Genomic DNA, 19352 nt, shown 5'->3' with positions numbered 1-19352 from the left:
TTTTTCATTTTTTTCATTTTTTTCATTTATTATTTCTTACTTATTGTTTTATTCTTTCATTTATTTCTCATCAGTATTTTAATTTTATTTTTATTTTTATTTTTATTTTTATTTTTATTCCTATTTTTATCATTTAATTTTTAATGTTAGCAGTTCAAACATCTTCTCTTGGTAACTAAGATAGTTTTAAGTACTAACCATAGGTTAATGACTAAATTTAATAAAGGATAGGGGTGTACAGGTATTCTGCTAAAATAAAGTAATGCGGAAGTTTTTTTGCTGTTTCATATTGTAAATCTAGTAACAATAGATGCGTAATAACATGTATTAGGATGTTTTAAATGTTTTAAATGTCACATAACCCAAGGGCCAAAAGATTTAATTTCATGTGAAAGCCTCTCCAACAGATGGGGAGGGGGTAGTTGTGAATATATCCATACATTTTCAGGACATTAGGAATCAAATCGCAATAATAAGATAGAGTAAGGAAAAGGGTATGCGCAACATACAACTACAAGAATGGGCTAATACCCACAGTCAAAATGGCGACAAGTGGGAGGAAGTCATACTAGAGAGCAATGTAAGGGAATGCCCATAATCAAGATGGCGGCAGGGGCACTTCCGCCCATGTTTAATATAAATAGAACAGGAACCAACCAAATAGCAGCTTCCTGATGACGCAAATTGCGAAACGCGTAGAGGCTGCTGGGAAACACATACCCACGTGATCCAATACGAACGGGATTGGTGAGGACGCGAACAGGCAAGAGGGGAGGAACGGAGGTCGCACAGCACACATAGGCGAACTAGGTGGCTATACCTACCCGTCCCTAACTGTTGGAATAGCTTTGTGCCGGCTGGGGGGCACACATAAATGTGAGTGCACAGTTTTTACTTTGTGTTTATAATAAACAGTATTAACGGTATTGCGCGATGATCGTTTTTATTCATGTTTCATGAGGAACATTATGGTCCAATTATATCTGTTGAAGAAGTTCCCTTTGAGTGGAGTGGTTATCCCCATGAATGAACCAAAGGTGTAGTTTTAAAGGAATATCCGGTGAGTGGCCAATCTCACAGGTGGAGGTGGAGCACTAAGTCACTAGCACATTGTATTATTACAAGCGCACGCCAATCACGGCAATTGACAGAAGATTTGAACGCATCACTGGGAGACTTTGCTATTATGTGACACACATTATTGAATTATTGAACTTTTATAAATTTTATAAATTTTATAATTTTTGATATGTAAAAAAATCTTTATTGATTGCATATGATCTTAGGTTGTATATGGAATAAGTTTGCACTTTATAGACAGGATATAAGCGTATTTAGATGGAAGCAGCGCATCCACACACACAGCACCTGTAGTATATCTCTATGAGAAGTTTTTTTGGATGCAGCAGCTAAGGCAATTACAAGTAAAGTAATTAGGAGATTTTGTTTTTGGTTTTGCGCCGGTGACACACACACACTAATAACACACACCTGGCCATGGAACAGCTGAGCAGCCAATTGTCCTATTACTTTTGGTCCCTTAAAAAGTGGGAGGCTCATATACAAGCTGTTGTAATTCCTATATCGTTCACCTGATTTGGATGTAAATACCCTCAAATTAAAGCTGAAAGTCTGCAGTTAAAGCACATCTTGTTTGTTTCATTTAAAATCCATTGTGGTGGTGTATAGAGCCAAAAAGATTAGAATTGTGTTGATATCCTAATATTTATGGACCTGACTGTAAAAGCTGATCATCTGCTCTAAAAAAACAGTACGGGGTGTTCCCTTTAGCTACAGGCATCACCCTGGTACAACTACTTCCCAAAAATGACGTACGTATATGTGATTTGGCAGCAAGTGGTTAAGAAGAACCTTTTAATTGCCCTGCTAAGAACATAAATTGTGACCTTCATTAATCACTTCAACCCCGGAAGGATTTGTCCCCCTGAAAGTCTGCAGTTAAAGCACATCTTGTTTGTTTCATTTAAAATCCATTGTGGTGGTGTATAGAGCCAAAAAGATTAGAATTGTGTCGATGTCCCAATATTTATGGACCTGACTGTATATTTAACTGGTCATGTGAAGAGAGTATTTGCATTACATTCATATGCATCCTTGAAAAGGTAGACTTTGCTCCAACAAATGTTGGGTGGTACAAATATTGTTACCAAGTAAAATACACATTTTTTGACACCAAGACCCTTTGTGATGCGCCGTTGTTTAACATGGTATTTTTATTTTTCACCGCTGTCTGTTAATTCATAAGAAAACATTTGTATATTTCAACTGAAGTCTCTTGCCAAAACTTTTCTCACTATTTTTTTTTTAATTTCCTGAATTCTATTGCTAACTCTGGTTGTTAAAATTGTTGTACCTATCCTAGAACCTGCTTGTCCATGGGTGAAATGTTATGCTTTTTTTAGTGGGGCTTACATTATTTTATTTTTGTTTTAATTTACTACCCTTATAATAAAACATATTCAATTTAAGCAGTACTTCATAGTCTCAATGTGTTTATACAGCTGCCCTAGCTGTTTATTCATGACCACTCAAATGCTTATGCCAAAATGCAAAGCAAGGGCAACCTATTTACTTTTAAATCTTGACTAAAACTTCATCCATAGTTCCAATGTAAATAAAACATAAGATGTTAATATAAAGTCTGACATTGAAGTAGATAAGAATGTTTGCTTTCCATGATCCAACAATACTTTGGGTTCAATAAGCCTCTGGATACCTAAGTCTGCAGGCAATCCAAAGATAGGTGCATTCCTTCTAGGCTCAAACTATGTCAGAAGACTTTTTAGTAGTCAGAATATAGAAAGTAGATACAATTGTAGTCTAGAAGAAAAACAGCTGATGTCTTTTTATCTCACTTCCATCAAGAGGGTATTAATGTACTGCTCAGAAAAATATTTGTTGTCAGCTGTCATCTATGGAGAATATTTTCAATATTTGTTGAATGATTAAGAGCAAGCTATAAAGGTATAAAAGGGCAGTGAATTGTAAATGATCCCTCCATATATGGAATTGTTGATTATATATATGAGTGACAGTTTAAAAATACAATTTAGATGCAATAGCTATGTGAAAGTGGATCTGGGATGGGTGGTGTCTTATTATATATATTTATTTTAAAAATTATATTATTTTTTTAATTTGCAAAGTGATGTGCTGATATGTGTGTTTGTTATAATTATGGCATCAAATCTTTAGGGTTATCATTGAATTTTCATTGTGTTATTATTTTAATGATAAGTGCTTTCTATTTCTATTTAACTAAGATGGTTTAATACATGTAGATAGGAATGGAGGGAAACAAGTAGCACCCTGATATTGTATTTCTTTACTTTTGAATGGTATGTAAGATACAAACTAACTTTCTGTGTATATTTCAGTCCTGAGCTATGGAAAAGATATTACATGACTCAATCGTCCATAATACTATACTCATTGGAACTGAAAATATCAAAATATAAGCTAGTAGTGGTACACTAAGATTATGTTTTAGGAAAAAAAGTATGTGGTAGACAGAATAAGACATTTATTATAGCAAATCTATTTATGTTATGAGTACTGTTTATATGTATGTTATGGTATATTATGTTATGTGTATGAGTATGTTATGCGCTTTTCAGAACTGTAAAGTCACTGTGATACACTAGATTTCAGCAGTATGAGCTTGACACTGGTGGCATATAGTTACTGGCATTGAGAACTAAGCCAAACCTTAAGCCTGTCTACAAACAATAGTATAGGAAAAAGGAAAAACCCTCAACAATATTGAAACATTTATCAAACATTTATCATACACTTTAGCAAAAAAAGGAAGGCCAATGCATTCAATGGATTAATCTCTCCAATGCATTTCACTTTGATTGGCTTCTTCAGAGGTATGTTGTCTGCATTGTCCAGATGCTTATATAGTTTCATATTTAAATGAATGAAAAAAAAAATCGAATTAAACCCCATTATTGCATAGCAACAACTAAAAAGGTAATTCTATAGGCCATTAAAAAATCCCTAGCAGCTACATATTACTACAAATAACATTTTCAAATCTCCTGAAACTTACAACCATTTTAACAAAGTAAAAAGCTCACATTTACATTAAATATAACTCTCCTCCAAAGTAAATTTGTTATACTTTTAGTGGAAAAAGAATTTATGCTAAGGATGGAGAAATTATTAAAGCTAACTTCACCCAAACATATTTATTTATATGTTTATTTATTTAGGATAAGCTGGGGCAGAGCTAAAAGTTTTGTCAGGTTTTCATTTTTTGTCTGCGATCCTGTGAAGCCTGGGTTCTGTGTTTACAAGTGGCAGCGTTCTTTTCCAGGCAGCTGCCACAAGACCTCCCTGCCCTGAACATCCGGATCCCTGGCAGCAAGTAGGTAATTCTGATCTCTTTTGTACAGCTGGGCATCTTGAGCATGCTGATACATCCCTCAAACGAGTCTGGATGCAAAAATCACAGATTTTCCTTAAAGTTCCTCCTGGTGTTGTTCCTGACTTCCTCTCTTTGTAAGTGCATTCCTTTTAGCTTTTGTTTTACATAGTATATTTACTACACTATAGTGGATTCTGTTGCAGTGCTCTGTGTTTGTTTTCTCCCCACTTTATGTAGCGTACTCCTGAACTCTGCACTCTGTATATAGCATGCTCCTGAACTTAGCACTGTACATAGCACACTTCTGAACTCAGCACTTTGTATGTAGTGCACTCCTGAACTCTGCACTCTGTACATAGCACACTTTTGAGCTCTGCACTACCCACTCTAAATGCTGCCCCAATGATTACCCTAACAACCCCCCACATACACATGCCCATATACACATGTACATACCCCTGTACTAATCATCCAAAACAACCACTTTCAACTCTCTCTTACAACTCTATTACTTACAAAACACATATGTCCCCTCCTCTTAAGTTATCTCACACTTGCCCCTTCCACTTACCCTAAAATCACCATTCTCATTGGGGAACAGAAAATAGGTTACAAACTCTTACTACTGGGGTGTTAATATCGGCCAATTTCACATCAACTAATCAGGCACCAAAGGCTAATTACTCCTATATAAAGCAAAGCAACCCATACAAAAATTGTTACACACAAGGCTTACCTAGGTACCATCAAGGGCTTCACTCATTGTAACCACTCAGATAATCATTGGGGCAGCATTTAGAGTATTGTGGGTAGTGTCTGTGAGGTGGGTTTGGATGGAGTATGTGCAGTAGAAAAACAGCAAAAGTAGGGTATGCATGGAATGACAATAGGGGTTATAGTTGAATACTCATCACTGAGCATGGAAATATGTTTTTTGGCATTAAACTGGAGGGGAATAACATCATTATTGGACCGGTCAGCTATACTCCGAGAGAGCTACATGGAGGTTATATTACAGTATCTCACAAAAGTGAGTACACCCCTCACATTTTTGTAAATATTTTATTATATCTTTTCATGTGACAACACTGAAGAAATGACACTTTGCTACAATGTAAAGTAGTGAGTGTACAGCTTGTGTAACAGTGTCAATTTGCTGTCCCCTCAAAATAACTCAACACACAGCCATTAATGTCTAAACCACTGGCAACAAAGGTGTTTATTTCGGGCCATATGAGAGGGGCATGACAATGCCTTTCTTTTATCCCACAGAATAGGGTGATACCTTATTGGCTCCATTTTGTGCAATAAGACTTCTCTCCCTGTGTCTGGTGGGTCCACCTATTTGATGGTCTTAATGGCCTGATGGGCAGATTACTCATTACTTATAGTGTAAGTTATTATTTATCACTGCATCTTGGTATGCAATACGATTGGCTAAGTTGCATAATATAGCATATCTTGTTTGATTGTGATTTTTTTTTCTCCAGTGTGGTACTATTTTCCCAGATAAAGAATGTATTATAGTTACTATTCGAAACGCATTGGTTGTTGCCAGTTGAAAGACTTACTGTGAAATTACATCTTTTACAGCGGACTACAACTGGATGTACCACAGAGTGCTAAGTGCAAGATATGTGAACTAGAAACTTTTTTTGGACATGTTGTATATTTTGTACAAGATCTTCTTTTAATATGCCACATCTGTGTGGTGGAATTTTATAAAGATGTTGACTTTTGTATCTTTTAAAAAAAAGTGTATTATTAATCTATGCATTTGATTGCCAACAAACTCCCATAAGAGGTCCTCTTTGGTTCAAACACAATGACCATATGAGTGTTCTAATAGCCCTTGGTTTAAAAACATAGATTAAATGGAACAAGGAGATCAAGGACCCTGGGGTCAATACCTGATATTGATAGGGTACCTCCAAGACCAAGAAAAGACTATCCTCAGCTATTATACCCTCAATTGTAATTAATTTTCATTTTTTACACATTTCTTTAATTTAACTAAAACATACCAAGCTGGTGCCCTTATTTGCAATGATTCCAACATTGTGCATGATTCATAAATTAAATACTGATGACTTTTACTGGAAGAACTTCCGTCCTATCTTGCTTTTCAATATAGATGTGAAATTATTAGCGGAAATTCTAGCTAGTCGATTGAATACCTGTATTGGTCATCCATTTCATAAAGACCAAGTAGTATTCATGCACCTGAGTCAGGCAGGAGATAACATTCACAGGATCATATTGATGATTGAAGTGCCACAAAAGCACAATATACCATTTACAATTTGTTATAAATAAAAACATCTCTGATTTACTCTCCAAGCGATAGAAATACCCTCACACCTTTTGAACATGAATGTCAGGACAACTCTCTCCCCTGGGGCTTGATCACCATGTTGTATACTTTACTTAATGAAGGCTTTGCATCTCCTATACACAACTATATTATTAAATGGACAACAGAATTGAATATTGAAATAGAGCCAAAGCAATGGCTTCAGGCTTGGGACTCTACCCAATCCAGCTCCCAACATGTCCTCGCCTTAGTGACAAACAATAAGGTGTTTTACTACTGATATTTAGTCCCGACCAGAATTGCATGCTTTACTCCAAACCATAAGAGTCTATGTTTACAAAGATGTTCAGATCCGAAAACTTACAGGCATATTTAGCGGGTGTGTGTGATTGTCCAACAACATGTTGGACATATTATTAGGTTTTGCCATCCTTCCAAAACCTGGTGAGGTGTTGCCTAATCTCAAACAGGATGGCTTTACAAAATGCCATCTTAAATTGATGTTACATGTCCTTACGGCAACAAAACAAAGCATTGTTTATGCTTGGCTAACTGATTCCCTCTCTTTAGCAACAATGTAGACTAGGCTAAAGTCAACTTTCTCTAATGAAAAACAGTGAGACTAACAGACTCTATGACTGTTTGTTTGCTCCTCCCCCTCTGGAGAATTTTGGTTTTGGTTGAACCCATGGTGCTCACCCCTTCCTTCCCCCCTGCTTTCCTTTCCCTCCTTTTCCTTTTATTTCCTTTCTTTTTTCCATTTTCTAGTGATTATATGTGTACCAATGCATACGATAACTGATTTGATATTGTGACCACTTCTTCAGTTGCAACTGTTTTATTTTCCACCATTTGTGCTCAAATAATAGACTGTGTTGTTAATTTCTTTGTCTGTGGTGAACACATTACTAACTGTATCATCATGACACAATATGTACTATGACTCATTTTCTAAAAAAATGTAAAATAAAACACTACTGAATGAAAAAAGATCCAGCAATCAGTTAAAATGCCTCACTGTGAATCCACTTTTGCCTATGATCCCTTCAGTCATTCCCTTGCATTGATAAATCCTCACTTCTTCCCCTTTCTCCATTGTGAGAAGAGGGACTCTCTCACTCTAATATTTTCATTTGTGATCATTGTGATTGGTTATTACAGTGATCACAAGGTACAGTGTCACTCCAACCCTCTTTGTATATCGTCCTTGTTATCTTAGCCTTTTAATGACAACTCACATCATGGGTTCACTAGCTGCTTGTGTGTATTTTCTAAAGTGTTGTTTATAAACAGTGCTTTAGAAGTACATTTCCCCCATTCCACTGTTTTAATTACCCCATACAGAGTCCCCTGCACCTCTTATTATGAAGGGGGCTACCAATTTTCTATAGGTCCCCTCTTGGCTGCCCTCCTCCTTACAAAGTAATCCGCCAATGTTGAAAGGCAAGTGGTTTGGTATGATTCGGGAAGGGGGACTTCACACTCACTATGCTTTTTTTCTGGCCAATCCAGGCTGCTTACCTGAATAAGGCTCTAGCTTGGATCTTAAGGGGAAATCCACATCATTTTAGGTTAGAGTTACAGAGGAGGTCTAGGGCTAGAATTATTGCTCTTGCTCTGACGATCGCGGCGATACCTCACATGTGTGATTTGAATACCATTTATATATGCGTGCGCGACTTCTGTATGCGTTTTCTTTGCTGCGCGAGCTCGCGGGGACGGGGGCGCTTTAAAAAAAAAATTTTTAATTTATTTTATTTATTTTTAGACTTATAAATTGTGTTTTAAAAAAAATGTTTTTTTTTTAAATTTTATTGCTGTCACAAGGAATGTAAACATCCCTTGTGACAGTAATAGGTGGTGACAGGTACTCTTTATGGAGGGATCGGGGGTCTAAAAGACCCCTAATCTCTCCTCTGCACCTCAAAGTATTCAGATCACCGAAAACGGCGATTCTGAATACTGTGTATTTTTTAAAATTTGGCGCCATTGGCAGCCGAGTAAATGGGAAGTGACGTCATGACGTCGCTTCCGCGTTTACATTGAGAAGGCTGGAACGAAGCCACCCACAGCTTCGTTCCAGCCCGCCCACAGCTGCAGGAGGCAGCCGATTGGACACCGGGCCTCCCGATCGCACGAGAGGCCAGGTCAGAGCGGCGGGAGGCGGTGGGAGGGGGGGATGTCCCCTCCCGCTCCTCCGGTATAACAGCCAAGCGGCTTTTAGCCGCATCGGTTGTTATATACGGGTAGCCGATCGCCTGCTCGAAACAACGGTACCGGGATGATGCAGCTGTGGGCATCATCCCGGTATAACCCCGGAAAGCCGAGTACGCACATATGTGTACGGTCGGCGGGAAGGGGTTAAAATTGCTGCTTACATTTTACTTCATCTTTTCTAAAAACCCTAGAACTGAAGCTTTATTCTCCTGTGTAATGTTAAGGAGGGAGCTGGAAAGTTATGTTTATCATAATTAACTTGGTCTCAACTGACACATTTTGTTATCAGTGGTACACTAGATTTGAACACTGTCTATCCTTAGAAAGGGTTAAACATTTTTAAGCTTTGGCTCTGCATTGTATGTTAATGAGGCAAACTCAGTCCCATCTTTGTCCCTCCACTTTCATTTTAAAGTTGTTCAGAGTTGCTTTCAGTCTGCCCAAACGTCTGCTCCAAAGAAGCAACTGGAAAGATAGGACTTTTTAAATTATTAAGTTTGCTGTATGTATAGGAACACACAACAAACATATCTGAGCACAGGGACAGAAAGGATGTGCATAGTCAGCACTTTTGATGAGTCGCCCCCTCAACGCTGGAAAATCACTGATGTGGGCATATCCAGGGGCAGAACTCTCAGGATTTCTACCTTTTAAACAGCAGCCACCAGCACATGGGACACACTTCATTGTTGGTAAGTAACGTCCCTGGTGCTGTGATAAAAAAAAAATCAATAATCTTCGGGTTTTGAATGTCACTCCAGAGTAACATCCTAATGAACAAGCTTTGCAGTACACCACAATGCATGGTAACAAACTACCATGCATTGTGGAGTGGTGTGCCACTAAAATAACACAGTCATCTTTTCCTGTGCATTTAGGTGCGTCAAACAGCCTGTAGTAATTAATTATTGGACTGCCTTAATGCCATGTATGTTAACACAACACAAAAAATCTAAATGGGTGTCCTAATTTTACATAATGCTATTTTAGTTAACCACTTAAGCCCTGGAAGGATTTACCCCCTTCCTGATCAGAGCATTTTTTGCGATACGGCACTGCGCCGCTTTCACTGACAATTGCGCGGTCCAGTGACATTGCACCCAAACAAGATTTTTTTCCCAGAAAATAGAGCTTTCTTTTGGTGGTATTTGATCACCTCTGCTGTTTTTATTTGTTGCACTATAAACAAAAAAAAATCGACAATTTTGAAAAAAAGCAATATTTTTTACTTTTTGCGATAATAAATATCCCCAAAAAAATTTCTTCCTCAGTTTAGGCTGATATATATTCTTCTACATATTTTTGGTAAAAAAAATCACAATAAGTGTATATTGATTGGTTTGTGCAAAAGTTATAGCGTTTACAAAATAGGGGATTTATGGCATTTTTATTACTATTATTATTTTTTTTATTAGTTATGGCGGCGTTCTGGATTTATGGCATTTTTATTACTATTATTATTTTTTTATTAGTAATGACGGCGTTCTGGGATTTTTATCGTGACTGCGACATTGGAGACTTTTGACACTATTTTGGGACCAGTGACATTTATACAGCGATCAGTGCTATAAAAATGCACTGATTACTGTGTAAATGACACTGGCAGGGAAGGGGTTAAACACTAGATGGCAATCAAGGGGTTAACTGTGTTCCCTCACTGTGTTCTAACTGTCGGGGGAGACGGGCTCACTAGAACATGTCAGAGATCACTGCTTCCGATGACAGGGAGCAGTAGATCCCTGTCATGTTGCTCTGCAGAACCGGCAAATGCCTTGTTTACATAGGCATCTTCCCGTTCTGCCTCTCCGTGTCACGATCGTGGGCCATGGGCGGACATCGAGTCCGAAGGTGGCTCCCGATTTAAAGGGGACGTGCCCATTTGCGCAGCCGTGCATTGTGCCGACATATATCGTTGGGCACTAGATGGCAAGCAGCTAATCTAAAGAATATTGTACAATCAGAGTGTATAGTATATTAATCAGAGTGTATAGTATATAGCCAGCTTAAGTCCATATTGTATTTAAGCTTTCACATTCAAAAGCAAGTTAGCAAAGCCCAACAGGAGCTCCAATAGTTCTACCCTAGCCAATTCCTCCTAAGATGCAGCAACCCAAGGATTCATTTTATTTGACCTATACACACCCAGTATCTTTTAAAAACAACAAACACATACTGAATGTACACACACAGATCTTTTACAATCCTCTTTGATTCATCCAAATAGAGTTACACATAGCTATGCACTAATATCCCATCATTTTTCATTGCTTTCCTGATTGTCAATCACTGAGCAATATTGCATACATTCCTACTACTTTAGGAAGAGACATACTTTTTGTGGTTAATATTAATAAAGGATACTTTCTGCCAATAGCTGACATAGTTATATAATTTACTTATCTTTTCAATGAAATGTGGGCCTGATAAGAAAAGAAAATGCTAAGAAAGTGGATGTTCAGTAGACAAGGTTAGGCGCCTCTTGCCCCATGATTTGCATAGAACAATCTAGTTCAATACTACTTCCCCTCTCCAGAGTTCTGCAATAAATCTGTGCATAATACATTCTGAGGCTCATAAATACATTCATTTAGTTTCCAGCTTTGATAAGTCAAGCAGGGTCTCGCCACTAGAATATGACAATCCCTTGATCCACAGGAAGGAAGTTCCTAGTTGTCACTTAAACAAAAGAATAATACACAGCCTTCTTTTATAAGTGTATACTTTACCTGTCATCCAACATCCCATTATCATGTCACAGCAGAGTGCACTTTTCCACAGGTCACTTTGTTTAAAATGACACGGATAATGCACATGTCAGCGAGATGACAGTCCTGACCGTCCTTCAGAGATAAAAACGCAGGACGAGCGCCTGTTCTTATCGCTGCTACATGCCTCAGTCTATCATCTAAGTGAGGCAGAACATGATTTCTCCAGAGAGCACTTTTTTCATTTCCTGATTTTAAGGAAATCAAATAAGCACCATTTGTCTTCATCTGAATATGCTTGACCTGTTCAAATAATGATGTCTTCCATTTTATAACAGGCTGCATATGCTGCATACAAATTACAGGCATCAGATAAGCCTTATGTCTCCTGTCTTCTGACAATTCGGTGTTAGTTGGCAAGAGTTTCTAGGCTTTTGGGACTGCAAGTGTCATTGGGTAACAGAATTAAAACATGACCAATAATAAAAATGTATGACCTTGTTCGGTGTTTTATCAATGTTTTTTTTTCACACATATACTTCTCATATACTGTTTTATAGGGGTTAAAAGGGAATATATCATCAAACAGATATAACCAAATACTGTATGTTGTTAGAGACTCAAACATATGAGTATTAAATGTGCAATGGCAATTGTGTTATGCTCTTTGTTCTTGAAAATGTGGGACAGATGTAGAACAGATATAGCTAGATAAGATGTATGACCTTATTGTATCATTGTGTCAAAGCGGCAGGTAAGAAGACAATTTATCATGTTAGTCAATTTGAAATGTATTATTATTAAAAATGTATTAAAAATTTAAATTATTATTTTTTATACCAGTTATTACAAAAATTATACTGACTGCCCCTCCCCGCACCCAGGCCATACCCCTAATGTCTCCCTACATACATACAAACATACAGAAAATGCTAATAAAAGACTAAAAAATAACCTGCCATAATTTCCTTTACATATTAAGACCTCAAAAAGTAGAAAGATTACACGCTTTGTGTTTTAACTATACTACTATATTAGGACAGTAATAAACTACAAATAACATGGAAACATATTTTAAAATTACTTAAAACTACTAAATTGGTAAGAGACATGGAAAGGAGGCACCTGGAGGTATGTACTTTTCATTGCACACGTTTCAATAAATGCTTTAATATTACAGATTACTTCTATATAATGCATAATTCTATATTGTGTATACCTTAAACTGGTTCCCCCCTCACCATGTGTTTGAGATCCTTCGGGACAGGATGTGGATTTTTACCTGTACACTGAGCAAGAAGTTACAAATATATCACCTGTAGTGCTGCTTGCTTAGTAAATCTGGTACAAACTTGAGTTATGAATTTTCTCTATAGGAATAAATAGTCTTATGGCTGGAATTCAAGTTGTAAGTTAGCCAAAATGTTTTTCTCTTGCTTTGAATAGTAAGAGGGAGGGTGATAGACAGGAGATGAAATGAGTGGAAATTTAGTTAGGGTACAGACATTAATGCAAGCCTAACAGTTTTAACCCTATAAACGTGCACTAAAAAAAATGATTAGAAAAAGTTTAGTCTGCAGTTTTAACTGCCAGGTTCTTAAACAATGCAAACAATAAGCTGGGGGTCCTAAAGTTCTCTGCATTATACCTATTGAGAATGGCAAAGAACAGTGATACTATGCAATAGGAAATACCATTTTTTATCAAATATTCCACTAGATTCAAATTATTAAAAAAAAAGAATTGTAGGCAACATTTTTTTTCATTTGGCTAGAGAAAGGAAGGGTTATAACCCCTGTCAATTTTTTTTTTCCGTCTTTGTCCATTTTGGAGATTTCCCTCACTTCCTGCTCCATAGCTAAACAGGAAGTGAGAGGAAATCCCTGCTAATTAAGGGAATCCTTGGGGAGCCCCAGTTCACCAGAACTAGTGTCCTCATTGGAAGATTTCCCCTTTATTACTTTTGTGGGGACAACCCAAAATGTGTGATTTTCTTTACTTGCAATGATAATGGTAAACAAGGCAAATAGAGAGGGTGAATCACCTTAATGGGGGCACAGACAGCAAAAAACTGACTGGGGCTCTAAGTCCTCTCCACTCTATCCAAAACTACCAGGGGAATACTATAGAACAGGGATATGCAATTAGCAGACCTCCAGCTGTTGCAGAACTACAAGTCCCATGAGGCATAGCAAGACTCTGACAGCCACAAGCATGACACCCAGAGGCAGAGGCATGATGGGACTTGTACTTTTGCAACAGCTGGGGGTCTGCTAATTGCATATCCCTGCTATAGAAAATCACTTGAGTGACATCTCTGAGTCAGCTGAGGCTGCTGACACCACATCCAAGATGGTGGAACCTAGCAGCAGTCTAAGGGCTTTTGAATATCTACACAGGGGAGATTTTAAAATGTAGATAATATGCATAAATATCTTAAACCCATGTCACCCTATGGGATATTTTTTGTTTTAAATTAAATGTCTAGCAACATTGACCCTTTAATTAATGATTTATGTTTAGTTGCCATACGCCATGGACACATGTTGCACATTGTAATGTAATGCATCCTAAACTTAGTTTATTGAATAAGCCTGTGTCATATGCAATTAAATAAAGAATGAAGTGTAAAGTGCAGTGGATAACAACAATCTTTTACTGACTTCAATAAGGAGAAAACAAATTAGTTGCTATGGCTTGCAGTGCCTTTCTTTTTATTACTGCTCTTTACAAACACATGTAAAAGTTCTATTGCTTTTGCTGCAATTTTAACAAGAGTAAAACACACTAACATTTTTATTATTACTGTCTTTTACCCAGTTGATGAATTGAAATGGTATGTTTAATTATTCATATTCTCACATTTTTCTGAGGTTTTTGTATGTTGATTACCTATATAATGTTACCTGACATACATTTTTATACATTCATTACTATTGGCTATTGGGTTAACTATGACCCTGAGGAGCGGAAATTGTATTGATATTGTATTAATATGGAGATGTTATGGGGTTTTTTCTAGCCTTTATGAAGGGGGCATTTTTGAACCTCAAAAATACATTGGCTTCTCTTTGATTAACTCCCTGACTTTTATCGGAATAACATTGTATCTGGATCTTTTAGCAGTGTTGTGCTTTAATTTTCATTTCTGTTATATTACACTACAAGCCAAGGAGACTGTGAAGATCCCCTGGGGTGTAGCAGCCACCTGCCTGGAAACCAGTTTATTTACATCAACATCAATACTTTAGAATACTAATACCAACAGGATATAGTCACAAGTGGTATTTTTACACTTTTCTTGACCACCTTTCTTAAAATTTATTCTGAGGCTGATTTGCTAACAGAGTTGAGAATGTTCACATAAAAACTTGAAGGTTCACTCTCAGGTCCAGACAAAATAAATAAACAGGAATTTGTATTTCACTTGATAATTGAAGTAAACATTCAAACAATTTATTACTTGATGCTCATCTCCTTTTGTAAATCAAACTGAATATTTAAATTTCATATACGTTCTCATTTCCCTGCAAGACCCAGATGTGCAGTTATAAGATACCTGCTTACCTATATAGGCATGCAACTGAGGTTCATTGTTACCACCCAGAGTTTTCTAATACAGTACTCCCTAAAGATGTAACCAAGCATGGGATATGATGGGCCATGTTTGACAAGCCCTCTGTCACCCCCGATTAAAACTTTTTTGGAAGACTATTTAAATATATAACTGAAAGATGACAGAAAAACATTGCAAAAATGTATTCAATTTATCCTATTGTTTTATATGACCATTTACATATATGTGGGTAAGAAGAGGTTATCCCGGCACTGTTTGTACTAGTAGTAATTATTGTATAATAGAAATGATCATCTCAGACAATAATAGAAAACAGTCCCTCCTTTACATTTATTTCTATTATATCCTGTTAGGTTCTCAGGACTCTTAAAACTTAATGAGTTATCTGTTACCAAACACTAAATACTTAACTGATCACTATGTGTGAGCCATAAAATCCTTCAACTTTAGAAGAGATCATGTTTTTGTTTTTTTTTTAATTCCTTCATTTTTGTTTCTTTCTCTTTCTTCCCATTATATCCTTTCTTCTTTCTCATCATTTGTATATGTATAATATACATATACAATGTATGTATTTGTATAACAACTGTGATTTTCATCTTAGCCATTGTATTATTGTATACCCATTACTTGATTATTACATGTGCACTGTCAATCCAAGTTAGTGGAACCTCAACATAAATGTTGCAAAGACTAAAAAATATTTTCTTTTGGTTTCTGTGTTATTTGTTTATTAAGATTGTTAAAAAGATATTACATAGAAAAAAAAATCTTCATGCTGCCATAGACTTTAAGGAAATATCTGATAATAAGTAGCAGCCAGTGGTGCCAATGCCCTTCTTTCCACTTGCGCCATGGATAGTTAATATTTAAAAATCAAACATTTTATGAAAAGTAAATGACAAAATCGGGATGTGGAGAAGAAAATGTATTGTGCTGGGCTGCCAAATATTATGTAAATTGTTCTCAAACATGGTATGGCCTATTGGGTTACAGGAGGGGGAATTGTCTAATAGGATGTCAATGAAACAAACATTTTTGAATAAACACAAATGAAAAAAGTACGCAAGCACAATATACTGTATGTTTGTAATGTAGAAGTGTAATTACAAACCTAAATTCACTTTATTTTTATTTTTTTTAATAAAGTGGCTTTAAGTTTGTAACTACACTTGTGCATCCCATGTATCTGTGGTGCACAAATATTCTTCTCTACAGTCTATATGTACTTAGGATTTAGATTTCATGGGCAGATGGTTTTTCGTCTGAGGTGAAGAAGTGTCCTTACCTAATATATTTTCTTCCACAACAATTAGATAGAAGTTCATGCTATTGACAGCTATAGAGTCGATCTTCTTCTGCAATACAGTGGATGCCCCTTATGCTTGACTAGACATCTAAGAGGCATTACAAATTCATGGGCTCTATGGAATGCGTATGGTGCCCTGTGTTTTATTTAAATAGGAAGTAAACTCCCCTTGTGTTTTTGTACCTATAGGTAAGCCTATAATAAGGTTTACCTATAGATACTGGAAATATCTCCTAAACTTGCACCGTTTAAGAGATATTTACTGTATACTCCACCACTTGACGTCCTTGGCGCATGCGCTCTGAACAAATGTGCTGTTTCTTTTAGGCCCGTCCCATGACCAGCGTCTCCCACACATGCGTGTGAGTGACGCCATTGCGGCTCCTGCCAACCACAGCACCGGAGCCCCCGAACCCAGAAGTAACTCCGGGAAAGATGTTGGCCATGTCATCGGTGTGCGGTGCCGCTACAGGGCTTCGTTCTAAGGTAAGTATTTCATAATGAGCTAGTATGTGATGCATACTAGCTAATTATGCTTTTGTCTTTCAGGTTTTTGATGCTTTTTTTGGAGGTTTACAACCTCTTTAATCACTTGAATTAGCACAATATCAAATTTCACAAAATTATTTATTTTAAAGTTGACTTCCAGGGAAATATTTGATTTAATCCAGTATATTTTAAAAACTGTGGGTAAAGGTACCAGAAATCGATCTTTGAATTACATATCCAATTTTCAGTTTTCTACATACTAGAAATCAAGCTGAAAATTGAATCTCAGTACTGTAAGCTCATTAGAATGTCATCTTAACATGTCTCAGGTACTGGAGGTTGGAGTGGGAATTGTTTGGGAGGTATAGAAGAGGGACAAACATGATAATATTTATTTGTTTTCTAATGCATAAGCTGGAGGAGAAAGTAACAAAGAACATTTTGTTTCAACTATGTGTAAAACTTGCCAGAGTTCCTATTTCATTCTACTTACAATGTAAAGAAGCAACATTAATAAAATAAATATGGTGCAGCCAAATCCTGAAAGGCCATGTTACCAAAATGTACAGCATACAGAACTGTAGCTCATAATAATATTGGTGAAGGACAGAAAAGGAATGTATTGCAAAAAATAAATGAACAACCCAAAAAGGGTCTCTTACTTTTTCTTCCTGGTCGCTGTCGCTGTCACACTGAAAATAGAAAACAAACAAACTGTTACTTTTTTTTAAAGGGAAATGTCAACACAAATTAAAATATAACACACACATTCTGTATGAAATAATTTTTGTCGCAATATGATGAGTGGTAGGGAAACAGCTTTTGACAACAGTTTAACAAGGCAAAAAAGCAATGACCTGTGTCTAGACAGGTTTTAAATGTACCATAAAAATGTTGTCATTGAATGTGTTATCATCATAAATTCTCTAATAAACAGTGACATTTAAACACCGACACTGAACAAATATTAATTTATAAGTAACTTAAGACCCAAATCAATTCTACATTTTAAAAAAATCAAGAAGATTGTCAGATGTTGTGGATGGTAATAGGTAAATTATAGAAGCACGTTCAGAATCAAGAGATAGCCCCTACTAGTCTGTCTGGCCAAGAATAAGGACTACAATTAGAAGAGTTAAAGCCCAATTCCTGCACACCAATTTTATTGTGTTGTTTATACTTAATTAACACATAAACAATGTCATACTTCTAATACTTCATAAGCCCTGTAAGCTCCGCTGAATGGCTCCGATATGTACAGCTGGGGGCAGCACTTCTGGCTAACCGCTGCATCAGAATGAAGTCTGTTATCGACAGCAGTTCTGGGGTTGTACCTCTGCCCTCTCGCTCTACTGTTCTATTCACATATAACACCCTCAGTATCATCACTGTGCTATATTTTATAAATGGAACAGCAAAGTGAAGGGATGGAGGCACTATATCAGAACTGGAAGGGAATATAGACACTATTCTAATGCAACTGGCAGCCAAAAGTGCCTGCTCTCACTGTGCATACAGAATCGCTCAGCAAAGCTTAGAAAACTCTTGAAGTAGTAAAAGGATGACATTGTATATGTGTGAATTAAAGTTTTTTTTAAAAAATCATTAAAAATTGATGAACTTGTAGTTGAGCTGTAGGAAGACTGATCTACTTGAACCAATCTTTACAGCAGAAAATGGTTGGATAGTGTGTGGATGTTGTTAAAGCAACTCTTTTGCTGGGTTAAAAAGAAACTGTTCAGTGGACTGAGTGGTAGGATACACAAGTATAAAGCATCCTCTTTTGCAGGTAATGCTTCATTTTTTGTTTTTTCATTCCAGGGAGTCACTTTACCAGCAAGTTTCATCATTACCTTAGTAATCAGCATTAGTTACACTTAGCAGAGTAGAAGACTGCTGCTTCAGTGCCATGCTCTTAGACTCAGCCTCACCTTTGTCTTAAATACTGTACGGGACTTAGGAAAAAAGAGAAATTTCTTACATACATATACCACATTGCCAGTGCATTTGCTTAAGAGCTAACAGTGAAGACTAACAGCTTCCTTTTGTTGTATTTGTCACCATTTGTTTGATTTTTGTATTGTTGTTTTTTGTTTTTTTTTGTGGTGGTGACATTTTCAGCAAAACTGAAACAAGCACCTAATAAAGCACCTACACACTACACTACACGTATTATGTACATATCCCACTTTCACAGCACCTGTCCCCAGGAAAAAAAACAAATGAATGACTTGAGTTTTTTACCTGTATAATTTATATAGAAAGATCATTTTTTATGTTTCAGTTATTGACCTGCTGATTTGTCTTAAACAAAAATTTCTTATATGATACTGAAATGATACATATTG

The 19352-nt window shown here is 36.6% G+C and overlaps 1 protein-coding gene across 5 annotated transcripts in view; it reads right to left on the bottom strand.

The window, feature by feature from the left end:
- The window catches only part of AUTS2 (activator of transcription and developmental regulator AUTS2), a 2093484-nt gene that overhangs the window by 718856 nt on the left and 1355276 nt on the right, over positions 1-19352 (bottom strand). For all 5 annotated transcript variants that reach the window (XM_073615089.1, XM_073615088.1, XM_073615087.1 and 2 more), the window contains one exon: positions 17667-17696. In XM_073615089.1, coding sequence (XP_073471190.1) covers positions 17667-17696 — 30 coding nt within the window. The remainder of the gene's footprint in view (positions 1-17666; positions 17697-19352) is intronic.

This window comes from Aquarana catesbeiana, linkage group LG02, assembly GCF_042186555.1.
Source record: "Aquarana catesbeiana isolate 2022-GZ linkage group LG02, ASM4218655v1, whole genome shotgun sequence".
Lineage (NCBI taxonomy): Eukaryota > Metazoa > Chordata > Amphibia > Anura > Ranidae > Aquarana > Aquarana catesbeiana.
Note: the sequence above shows the minus strand (reverse complement) of the source record. Positions and strands in the feature narration are given on the sequence as shown.